Source organism: Schistocerca piceifrons, chromosome 9 (genome assembly GCF_021461385.2).
Source record: "Schistocerca piceifrons isolate TAMUIC-IGC-003096 chromosome 9, iqSchPice1.1, whole genome shotgun sequence".
Lineage (NCBI taxonomy): Eukaryota > Metazoa > Arthropoda > Insecta > Orthoptera > Acrididae > Schistocerca > Schistocerca piceifrons.
Genome location: NC_060146.1, coordinates 19,985,406 through 19,997,970, shown reverse-complemented (window position 1 = coordinate 19,997,970; position 12,565 = coordinate 19,985,406). Strand labels below are relative to the sequence as shown.

General features: G+C 47.6%; 1 protein-coding gene across 1 annotated transcript in view; it reads right to left on the bottom strand.

Moving 5' to 3' along the window:
* The window catches only part of LOC124717203 (dehydrogenase/reductase SDR family member 11-like), a 97,330-nt gene that overhangs the window by 53,632 nt on the left and 31,133 nt on the right, over positions 1-12,565 (bottom strand). Inside the window, exon 4 of the mRNA XM_047243982.1 lies at positions 2,346-2,469. Within this exon, the coding sequence (XP_047099938.1) occupies positions 2,346-2,469 (124 nt within the window). The remainder of the gene's footprint in view (positions 1-2,345; positions 2,470-12,565) is intronic.

Below are 12,565 nucleotides of genomic sequence, written 5' to 3'. Positions count from 1 at the left end.
TTGTCGCTATTGAGGTTCGAACCGGCGAACCTTGGTACGAGGATCTAACGCTCTACCAAGTTCTCTACGGAAGCAAGGGATGGTGTCTACTCACAGTCGTGTTTTTCCTAGGCTCTGGTAGTTCTAGCGTTACTTTTAGTTAAGACGTACCCCTAGCACGAACTAAATCGCTGTTTTGGTCTATGCTCTGTAGACACACAACGCTTGCTACCGCTTTGACTGCCTGAAATCTGCAGGTTTGGGTGTCAGCAGCACTACTAGAAGGTTCGATGATTCTACCCCGTGCCCTGTGCGTGGCTGATAAGGCGGGTATCGTCTGATGTCCTCCATATTTGGTACACTTGCAATTTTCCTACCGTATATCTTTGGACCGCCAACAGCCTTCCCGCTGTGGTAACACCGGTCCCCGTCAGCTCTGTCAGCTGTCGGGCTGGGCTATCACTTGGATGGGTGACCATCCGGTCTGCCGAGCGCTCTTGGCAAGCGGGGTGCACTCAGCGCTTGTGAGGCAAGCTGAGGAGCTACTTGACAGAGAAGTAGCGGCTCCCGTCTCGTAAACTGACATACGGCCGGGAGAGCGGTGTGCTGACCACGTGCCCCTCCATATCCGCATCCAGTGACGCCTGTGGGCTGAGGATGACACGGCGGCCGGTCGGTACCGTTGGACCTTCCGAGACCTGTTCGGAGAAATCTTTGGACCGTTCAACCGAGAGGCCAGCCACAAGCCGCTGTTGCGCGTCCTAAGCTTATTATCCTGTTCAAATACGCTACTGGCCATTAAAAGTGCTACGCTAAGAAGAAATGCATATGATAAACGGATGTTCATTGGACAAATATATTATACTAGAACTGACATGTGATTACATTTTCACGCAATTTGGGTGCATAGATCCTGAGAAATCAGTACCCAGAACAACCACCTCTGGCCGCAATAACGGCCTTGACACGCCTGGGCAGTGAGTCAAACAGAGCTTGGATGGCGTGTACAGGTACAGCTGCCCATGCAGCTACAACACGATACCACAGTTCATCAAGAGTAGTGACTGGCGTATTGTGACGAGCCAGTTGCTCGGCCACCATTGACCAGACGTTTTCAATTGGTGAGAGATATGGAGAATGGGCTGGCCAGGGCACCAGTCGAACATTTTCTGTATCCAGAAAGGCCCGTACAGGACCTGCAACATGCGGTCGTGCATTATCCTGCTGAAATGTAGGGTTTGCAGAGATCGAATGAAGGGTAGAGCCACGGGTCGTAACACATCAGAAACGTAACGTTGACTGTTCAAAGTGCCGTCAATGCGAACAAGAGGTGACCGAGACGTGTAACCAATGGCAGCTGACACCACCACGCCGGGTGATACGCCAGTATGGCGATGACGAATACACGCTTCCAATGTGCGTTCACCGCGATGTCGCCGAACATGATGCTGTAAACGGAACCTGGATTCATCCAAAAAAATGACTTTTTGTCATTCGTGTACCCAGGTTCGTCATTGAGTACACCATCGCAGGCGCTTCTGTGTGTGACCGCAGCCACGGTCTCCGAGCTGATAATTCGTGCTGCTGCAAACGTCGTCGAACTGTTCGTGCAGATGGTTGTTGTCTTGCAAACGTCCCCATCTGTTGACTCAGGGATCGGGACGTGGCTGCACGATCCGTTACAGCCATGCGGATCAGCTGTCTGTCATCTCGACAGCTAGCGATACGAGGCCGTTGGGATCCAGCACGGCGTTCCGTATTACCCTCCTGAACCCACCGATTCCGTATTCTGCTAACAGTCATTGGATCTCGACCAAAGCGAGCAGCAATGTCGCGATACGATAAACCGCAATCGCGATAGGCTACAATCCGACCTTTATCAAAGTCTGAAACGTGATGGTACGCATTTCTCCTCCTTACACGAGGCATCACAACAAGGTTTCACCAGGCAACGCCGGTCAACTGCTGTTTGTGTATGAGAAATCGGTTGGAAATTTTCCTCATGTCAGCAGGTTGTAGGTGTCGCCACCGGCGCGAACCTTGTGTGAATGCTCTGAAAAGCTAATCATTTGCATATCACAGCATCTTCTTTCTGTCGGTTAAATTTCACGTCTGTAGCACGTCATCTTCGTGGTGTAGCAATTTTAATGGGCAGTAGTGTATTAGCTCGCCTCTTCCGGAGCAATCGCAGTCGGGTGGCTCCCTCTCGGTCGAGAACTCTTAATGAGCCAAATGAACGGGCTGGTTGGAATATTTCTCACATTCGCGACAACAGGCATATCCCACTTCTCGCGACTGTACGACACCAACTGGTGCTGTTGTGTGCTGTGTTGTGGTCACGCAGACGAGACACGCCCGTGGCTTACCGTGAGTCTGATGCCGGAGTCGGCGAGCTCGAGCCGGAAGCCGTCCGCCAGCGCCTTGACCGCGTGCTTGGTGGCCGAGTAGAAGTGCAGCGGCGCTCTGCCCGGCACCTGGTGAGCCGCCTGGCTGCAACACAAACACAAACACTCGCTGCAGCGCCGGCCTCTGCTCCACAGACTGACGTAGCCTTGTCGACGAATGCTGCGCATATTACACTTGTTTAAGTGAGGAAGACACGGGCTACACATTTACAGCAACTCCTACAGCTATACTCTACACCTTATAGGGTGTGGTGGAAGGTACTTTATGCTCCCCGTGCCTTCTCCCATTTCCTGTTTCCAGCAGCGAATGATGCATGATGTAAATTGCATTTCTCACACACGTGGTGACAGTTATTGAACTGTTCAAATAACTTACGGGTTTGCTGCCGGGTGACGTTGTCTGACACCGCCGATATTTCGACAGGAGCACACCCTGCCATTCTCAAGGCACAAATGCAAGGAAGAAGAAATGTGCTAGCAAATTTAATACCTCGGTTCACAGAGGAGAAACAAGGAAGACACCACACACAGAACAAGTGCCAACACAAACAAAGGTAACCAACCACAGAAATATCTATAGTTACTATTAATCAACAGGTGAGGTAGCACTAATTCTGTAGCTAAACATCTTGCTAGTTTGTTGATCCCACTAGTAGGTAGGTGTGAACACCACATTAAGAACTCTGCAGATTTCTTACGTCGATTGCAGGGATTGCGTTTGAATGACTGATATTTTAGCCAGTTTTGATGTGGTTTCTCTTTGCACTCGCGTTCCTCTCTCTGATTCGTTGCAACTAATTGAGGTTGAGTTTGGTGTCGAGTTAACAAATTTGATTCGACATGTGCTGATTTCCACTTACTTTTTATTCTATGGTCAGTACTACGAACAGACTGATGGAGTTGCAATGGGAAGCCTGTTGTCACCTATTGTGGCCAACTTGTTTATGGAGGACTTTGAGGAACGTGCATTGGAGTCAGCTACCTTGAAACCTGCGTGTTTTTTCAGATATGTGGACGATACTTTTGTTGTTTGGCCTCATGGTAGTGAGAATTTAAACCAGTTTTTGGAACATCTGAATTCAATCCAACCGAATAGTCAGTTCACTATGGAGGTGGAAAAGAATGGATGCCTTCCCTTCCTTGATGTGTTGGTCAAAAGTAAGACTGATGGTACGTTGGGACATTCTGTTTATAGGAAGCCTACCCACACTGACTTGTATCTGCGAGCTGATAGTCGTCACCATCCAGCTCAGCGTGAAGGAGTACTTCGAACCTTGCTTTCAGACCCTGAAAGTTTGGCAGCTGAGCTATCACATCTCGAAGTCACCTTTCGTCAGAATGGTTATAGTGAGAGGCAGATCAAACGTGCGTTGCGCCATCAGCCTTCTGTGCAACGGGTGAGTGACGATAGCAACGGCCTTTTTGCCTTACGCAGGAAGCATTTCCAACAGGATTGGCCTATTTTGCGGAAATATGATGTGAAATGTGTTTTTGGAGCACCTTCTAAGACTAAAGCCCTGTTGGCGTCCGTAAAAGATGTTCTTGGTTTGCGTAAGGCTGGGGTCCATCGTATTCCTTGCAGTTGTGGCATGTCATATATTGGTCAGACAATCAGGACTGTGGAAGACCGGTGTATTGAACATAAGCGTCACACACGCTTACAACAGCCGAGCAAATCTGCTATTGCAGAACATTGCCTTCACACCGGTCATCCTATGGAATACAACATCACGGAGATTCTGGCTTGCACGTCCAGCTATTGGGATAGTGTTATTAAGGAAGCTGTTGAAATCAGACTATCAAGCAACCTTATTAACAGAGATGGTGGATTTTATTTAAATGCTGCTTGGAATCCGGCCGGCTCTGTCTCTCATCAGAAACAGAGGGACAGAATAGTGCAACCTCACCTGTTGATTAATAGTAACTATCGATATTTCTGAGGTTGGTTATCTTTGCTTGTGTTGACACTTGGTCTGTGTGTGGTGTCTTCCTCGTCTCTCCGCTGTGAAACGATTTATTTAATTTGCTAGCACATTTCTTCTTCCTTGCATTTGTGCCTTGAGAATGGCAGGGTGTGCTCCTGTCGAAATATCGGCGGTGTTCGACGGTGTCACCCGGCAGCAAACCCGTAAGTTATTTGAACATTCAATTCGCCGGGAAAAGTTAAAGTTTCCAGAATGAGATTTTCACTCTGCAGCGGAGTGTGTGCTGATATGAGTTAAAGTTATTGAACTGTCTGAAGTAGAATCGTCATAACTTGTGATGTTCAAACTGCACAGCTGGTCGCAGGGCATGATGGGAATTACTATGCGATGTATAGTTTGGTTTAGCGACGAATCCCACTTTCATGTGGATGGGTTCGTCAACAAGCAAATTGACGTATTTGGGGGACTGAGACTTCTCATTTCGCGATCGAGAAGTCTTTTCACCCTCAATGGGTGGCTATGTGGTGTGCAATGTCAATGAAGGAATATTTCTTGATGGCGTGGTGACTACCGAACCGTACGTAAAGGTTTAGGACGATGATTTCATCCCCTTTATCCAAAGCGATCCCCATTTCGACCAAATGTGATTCATTAAAGACGGGCCTCGACCCTGTCGAAGCAGGAGAGTGTTTGATGTCCTGGAGCAGGACTGTCGGAACCGCATTCCGGCAGCGGCGTACCCAGTGACCACTGGCATGGGCCTCGATCGACCGCCATATTCTCCGGATCTGAGCACATGCGACTCCTTTTTTGAGGCTGTCTTAAAGGCAAGGTGTACAGCAATAACCGCGAAACCATTGCTGAGCTGTAAACAGCCATTCGGGAGGTCATCGACAGCACCGATGTTCCGACGCTTCAGCGCATCACGCAGAATTTCGCTATTCGTCTGCGCCACATTATCGCCAACGACGGCAGGCGTATACGCATTTTATTACCTAAATCCGAGTATCTTTAGTGAGGTGGTGATGATGATGTTTAGTTTGTGAGGCTCTTAACTGCGCAGCAACGTTCGCTGAACTGTCGTCGAGGAGACAGTGTTCGTAGCCCCTCGGTTCATCTGACCGGTCAGCCTGTCAGGTGTGTTTCTCCACACACACATCTCTGGCTCGTGTTGTACCGCACTTGCCTCGGCGTGGTTTTTGGATATCGCCATTTTGCTGCGCACGGTACACTTTAATGGCGGCAGCACGCGAACACTTCACAAACTCCTTCCATCCTTGGCCTGAAGCCCGATGATCATGTCTTTTTGGGCGTAAGATAAAGCGCTCCATTTTCACATTTTGAGAACATTTGCACTGTTTTCCGCGTCCCCCGGACACTTTTTATATACTGTCCAGTGCCAACTGCCGCCTGTTAGTGGTTATTGTTGCATGCTGGTATCGAACTTAGGCTGTGGTCACGCCTACATTGTTGCACCATGCACAGGATGACAATTATTGAACTATATGAAAGAAAACGAAAATTAGTTACAAACTGCGGTGTACACACACTTTATTCAACATATAAACGTCACTACAGATTGGATCACGGGGTCTCGGGTCCGATTCCCGGCCGGGTTGGGGAATTCCTCTGCCTGGGGACTGGGTGTTGACCTCACCATTTCATCATCATCATCATCATTCGTGACAGTGGCTAGACTGGACCGTGTAAAAAAATTGGAGTGTGTAAAATTGGGACTTTGTACGGGTGCTGACGACCGTGCAGTTGAGCGCCCACAACCAAACATCAGACGAATCACGTTTTATGCTCCATTGGACAGAGGGTCGTTGGCGTGAACGGCAAAAAACGTCTGGAAGCAAACACCCTCCATGCGTTATGCTCTGGGGATTGTTTTTGTGGCATTCGCTAGGTGATCTCATAGAAGTGCAAGGCACACTTGCCCAACACAAATATGTATCTATCCCTGGGGAACACGTCCACCCCCAAATGGAGTTTGAAGTTGCTCGTCACGATGGCATCTGCTAGGAAGACAATGCAAGGTTCGCAGTTTACGGTTGTGGTTCGAAGAGCACCAGGACGTTACCGCACTCCCTCGGCCACCAATACCCCCGGATTTGAACCCAATTGAGAATCTGTGGGACCGCCTCGATTAGACTTTTTCGCGCCACTGATCAGCTGAGAGAACTAGCGGAGCTGATGACGGCACTCGAGCTGACATGAGTCCACATTTCTGTCGGCAGCCTCCAGAACCTCACTGACTCTTCCTGCGCCTCTCGCAGCAGTGCGTGCGGAGAAACGTCGTTTTTCACGCTTTTAACAGTAAGTATGGAATGCACAAGAACGTTTATGCAGTTTCGAAGACACACATTGGTAACTTATCCCTACACAAGGAGCAACTTCAGTGTGTTAAAAATTCTGTCTTCTGGACATTGCGTTGTACTAAAATGTCCACTGTTTTCTGTGTCAGACTGCACTGAAACGTCAAAGGAACTGGTATAGTCATGCGTACTGCAATACAGAGAGATGAAAACAGGTTGAATACGGCGCTACGGTCGGCAACACCCGTGTAAGACAACAGGTGTCTGGTGCAGTTGTTGGGTCGGTTACTGCTGCTATAATGGCCGGTTATCACTATTTAAGTGAGTTTGGAGGTGGTGTTATTGTCGACGCACGAGCGATGGGACAACACATCTACGAGGTACTGATGAAGTAGGGATTTTCCCGTACGACCATTTAGCGAGTGTAGCGTGAATACCAAGGATCTGCTAAAACAGCAAGTCTGCTGCATCGCTGCGGCTAGTAAAAGATCCTGCGATAACAAGAACCAACGACGACTGAAGATAATTGTTCAGCGTGACAGAAGTGCAACCCTTCCGCGAAGTGCTGCAGATTTCATTGCCGGGCCGTCAACAAGTGTCAGCATGCGATCCATTCAACAAAACACCATCGATATGTGCTTTCGGAGCCGAAAGCCCATTCGTGTTCCCTTGATGACTGCACGACAAAAAGCTTTACGCCTCACCTGGACCCGCCGACAGCGACATTGGACTCTTGATGACTGGAAACGTGTTTCCTGGTCGGACGAGTCTCGTTTCAAATTGTATCGAGCGGATGGACCTGTACGGGTGTGGAGACAACTTCATGAATGTATGGACCCTACATGTCAGCAGGTTATTTTTCAAGCTGATGCAGGCTCTGTAATGGTGTGGGGCGTGCGCAGTTGGAGTGATACGGGACCCCTGATACGTCCAGATATGACTGTGGCAGGTCACACGTACGTAAGCATCTTGTCCGATCACCTGCATCCACTTATGTCCGTTGTGCATTCCGACGGGCAATTCCAGCAGGAGTCACACACCACATGTCCAGAGTTACTACAGAGTGGCTCCAGGAACATTCTTCTGAGTTTAAACACTTCTGCTGGCCAACAAACTCCCCAGACATGAACATCATTGACAATATCTGGGTTGCCTTGCAACGCACTTTTCAGAAGAGATCTCCATGCCCTCACACTCTTACAGATTTATGGACAGCCCTGCAGGATTCATGGTGTCAGTTCCCTACAGCACTACTTCAGACATTAGTCGAGTCCATGCTTCGTCGTGTTCGGGCACTTCTGCGTTCTCGCGTGGGCCCTACTTGATATTTGGCAGGTTTACTAGTTTCTTTGCCTCTTCAGCGTATGTATAGAGTATGACAGCTCACTAATATGGAGTCGGCAATAGTGGCATCTGCATCTCACACAAGCAAACATTGTCTGATCACAATAGTTATTTAGATATTCATAACGCATATTGCTTTGTTCATCAGTTAGAAATTGATAACAGTTTCAATAAAAATGTTCTATATTCTGAACAGAAACACCTATGAATAGAGATGCTACAACAGGGACATGTAATTGGATATTCAGAAAGAATGGCACTTGTGAATACAAACTCACTGGGTCTCTGGGTGTAGTGCACTAGGAGAGGTGTAGACTAACGAAAGATGGCGTCCATGTAGGTGCAGCGCTCTTACGGGTTGTGGGATCGAGAAAATGGCGTATTTACGCCACACTCCATGACAGAGATCTTTACCAGGCTCTTCTCAATCGGTCATTACACCTAAAATACGAAAATCGCGAATAGTGTACAGGAACAAAGCGAGGATTACATCAAAATGTTAGCAGCAGTCGCAGTCGAGCTACAGTAGCCCATTACAAACAATATCGTAACGTGCTTAAAAATGTTATTAGAAGGGCAAAGAGTATGTGGTATGCAAATACACTCCTGGAAATTGAAATAAGAACACCGTGAATTCATTGTCTCAGGAAGAGGAAACTTTATTGACACATTCCTGGGGTCAGATACATCACATGATCACACTGACAGAACCACAGGCACATAGACACAGGCAACAGAGCATGCACAATGTCGGCACTAGTACAGTGTATATCCACCTTTCGCAGCAATGCAGGCTGCTATTCTCCCATGGAGACGATCGTAGAGATGCTGGATGTAGTCCTGTGGAACGGCTTGCCATGCCATTTCCACCTGGCGCCTCAGTTGGACCAGCGTTCGTGCTGGACGTGCAGACCGCGTGAGACAACGCTTCATCCAGTCCCAAGCATGCTCAATGGGGGACAGATCCGGAGATCTTGCTGGCCAGGGTAGTTGACTTACACCTTCTAGAGCACGTTGGGTGGCACGGGATACATGCGGACGTGCATTGTCCTGTTGGAACAGCAGGTTCCCTTGCCGGTCTAGGAATGGTAGAACGATGGGTTCGATGACGGTTTGGATGTACCGTGCACTATTCAGTGTCCCCTCGACGATCACCAGTGGTGTACGGCCAGTGTAGGAGATCGCTCCCCACACCATGATGCCGGGTGTTGGCCCTGTGTGCCTCGGTCGTATGCAGTCCTGATTGTGGCGCTCACCTGCACGGCGCCAAACACGCATACGACCATCATTGGCACCAAGGCAGAAGCGACTCTCATCGCTGAAGACGACACGTCTCCATTCGTCCCTCCATTCACGCCTGTCGCGACACCACTGGAGGCGGGCTGCACGATGTTGGGGCGTGAGCGGAAGACGGCCTAACGGTGTGCGGGACCGTAGCCCAGCTTCATGGAGACGGTTGCGAATGGTCCTCGCCGATACCCCAGGAGCAACAGTGTCCCTAATTTGCTGGGAAGTGGCGGTGCGGTCCCCTACGGCACTGCGTAGGATCCTACGGTCTTGGCGTGCATCCGTGCGTCGCTGCGATCCGGTCCCAGGTCGACGGGCACGTGCACCTTCCGCCGACCACTGGCGACAACATCGATGTACTGTGGAGACCTCACGCCCCACGTGTTGAGCAATTCGGCGGTACGTCCACCCGGCCTCCCGCATGCCCACTATACACCCTCGCTCAACGTCCGCCAACTGCACATACGGTTCACGTCCACGCTGTCGCGGCATGCTACCAGTGTTAAAGACTGCGATGGAGCTCCGTATGCCACGGCAAACTGGCTGACACTGACGGCGGCGGTGCACAAATGCTGCGCAGCTAGCGCCATTCGACGGCCAACACCGCGGTTCCTGGTGTGTCCGCTGTGCCGTGCGTGTGATCATTGCTTGTACAGCCCTCTCGCAGTGTCCGGAGCAAGTATGGTGGGTCTGACACACCGGTGTCAATGTGTCCTTTTTTCCATTTCCAGGAGTGTAGAATAGCTAATTCACAGGATGAAATTAAAACCATATGGTCGGACGTGAAGGAAGTGTGTGGTCAGTAGCACAAGGTCGACTACATAAATTCAGTTTGTAATAAAAATGTTCTATTGCTGATAACTCAGATATATGTACAGTATTTAACAGTCACTCTCTGAGCATTACTGGTGAATTAAATAAAAACTTAGTTTCTACAGGGAATCATGTAATTCTCTTGGAAAATGCCTTTCCGAGACTGAGACCTGAAATACTCCTCTGTGATACTGACAAGGGAGAGACCGAGTCAACAATTAAATCACTGAAGCCTAAGGACGTTCTTGGATATGACAGAGTACCTAGCAGAATATTAAAGTACTGCGCTGCGCATGTTATCCCTGTACATAGCCAAATTTGTAACTTTCCGTTCAAGAATGGTCAGTTTCCTGAACAATTAAAATACTCAGTAGTAAAGCGAGAAAGTGGTAATGTAGACAATTTTAGACCTATTTTTATACCATCAGTTTTTGCTTAAGCTATTGAAAAGACTGTGTATGTAAGGATAATTGATCATTTTATTTCACATAATTTGCTATCAAATGTACAGTTCTGTTTTAAAAGTGGTTTAACAACTGGAAATGCTATATTTTCTTTTCGCGGTGAGATACTGAATGGATTAAAGAAAAGATTTCGAACGCTAGGCATCTTTTTGGTTTAAATGAGGCATTTTGATTGTGTTGTTCACAAAATTTTGCTCCAGAAGTTGTACCTTTATGGAACAGCTTACAACTGGTTCACCTCTTTGTTTAATAACAGACAGGAAAAGGTGATTCTCCACAGTCTTGAGTGTGGGGTCTGACTGGGGCACAGTCAAGTGGGGGGTACTCCAGGGATCAGTGCTGGGGCGACTCTTCTTCCTTATTTATTTAAATGATGTGCCCAGTTGTATTACAGGTGATTCAAAATTTTTTTTCTTTTTCTTTTTGCGGATCACACTAGCTTGGTAGTAAGGGATGTTGTGTGCAATGTTAGCATTGTTTCAAATAGTGTAGTTCAAGACACAGGCTCATGGTTTGTAAAAGTAAACTAACGCTAAATTACAGTAAATCTCAGTTTTTACAGTATGTAATACACAATTCGACAAAACCGGATGTTTTAATTTCACAAAATGGGCATACGATTAGTGAAACTGAACTATTCAAATTTCTAGGTGTTCAGATAGATAGTTATCTGTCGTGGAAAGGCCACATACAGGATCTTGTTCGAAGACTTAATACTGCCATTTTTACTATTCGAACCGTATCTGAAGTAAGTGATAGTTCGACACGAAAAGTAATCTGCTTTGCTTATTTTCTTTCGCTTATGACACATGGTATTATATTTTGGGGTAACTCCTCCCATTCTCAAATGATATTTCTGGTTCAGAAACGGGCGGGTCTGGCAATAAGGAACCTCCTGTTGACCCACTTTCATTAGTCTGTGTATTCTGACATTGGCCTCTCAGTATATATATTTTTACTGTCGTTTCTTGTTAACAGTATCAGCTTATTTGCAATACTTGGCAGCTTTCACTCAGTTACTACTAGGTAGAAATCCAGTCTGCATTTGGATCGCACCTTCATGACTCTTGTACAGAAAGGTGTGAAATATACTGCTGCATCCATTTTGAGTAAGCTACTACAAGAAATAAAAAAAAAAAATTAGCAGTAATCGATGCGCTTTCAAATCGAAACCGGAGAGTTTCCTCATAGGTCACTCCTTCTATTCTGTCGAGGAGTTCCTTGCAAAATCAAGCTGATTCCTGTGTTATGTTGCTGACTGCGTTTACTTAAATTTATGGCTTGTCTTTTTTGGGGGCTTATAAACATTTTATTTGATCTGTTATTACTTTTATGTTGTAATTTCATGTACCGACACCTTCCATGACCTTTGAGATTTGCTCCTCAGTTTGGTACTACGGAACTAGACGTGCAAAATAAAAAAAATTAAGAACAACTGCTGGTAAGCCTCGATCTGAGCTCTAATGAGTAATTTTCTCCTTTTACTTTACACGTCTAGTTCCGCAGTGCCAAAGTTTCTTCGCGAGCTATACTTACGAGGAGGCAACATACCGATTGACGATGACCATACGATCTCGGAGCGGCTGTGATGTAGCGTCTTATAATGGAGTGGAAGCGCGAATAAGCAAGCGCAGTTAAACCAAGACAAAGTAGATGTCGCGCCCTCATGGACAGGGACCAACAAACATTGTGGAGGGTGACTGTAAGAAACTGTATGAAATCAGAGGAAGGATTCACTCGGCAGAACCAAATTCCTACCAGCAGTCCAGCTAGGAAGATGACCATGAATAGGGAGTTTACGTACAATGGCGTACAATGATCGTGCAACTCCTCGTAGAGTATGCGGTGCTTGAGGTGGTGTAAAGAGCAGCACAAGTGGACTGTGGATGAATGGAAGCGAGTGACCCGGACTGGTGAATCACGCTGTGCCACGTGACCGTTCGATGGGTGGGTCTGGCTCCAGCGACTGCTCAGAGGACACTACCTGTCATCCTGAGTACTGGCAGTAGTGAAGCGCGGAGGAACCGGCG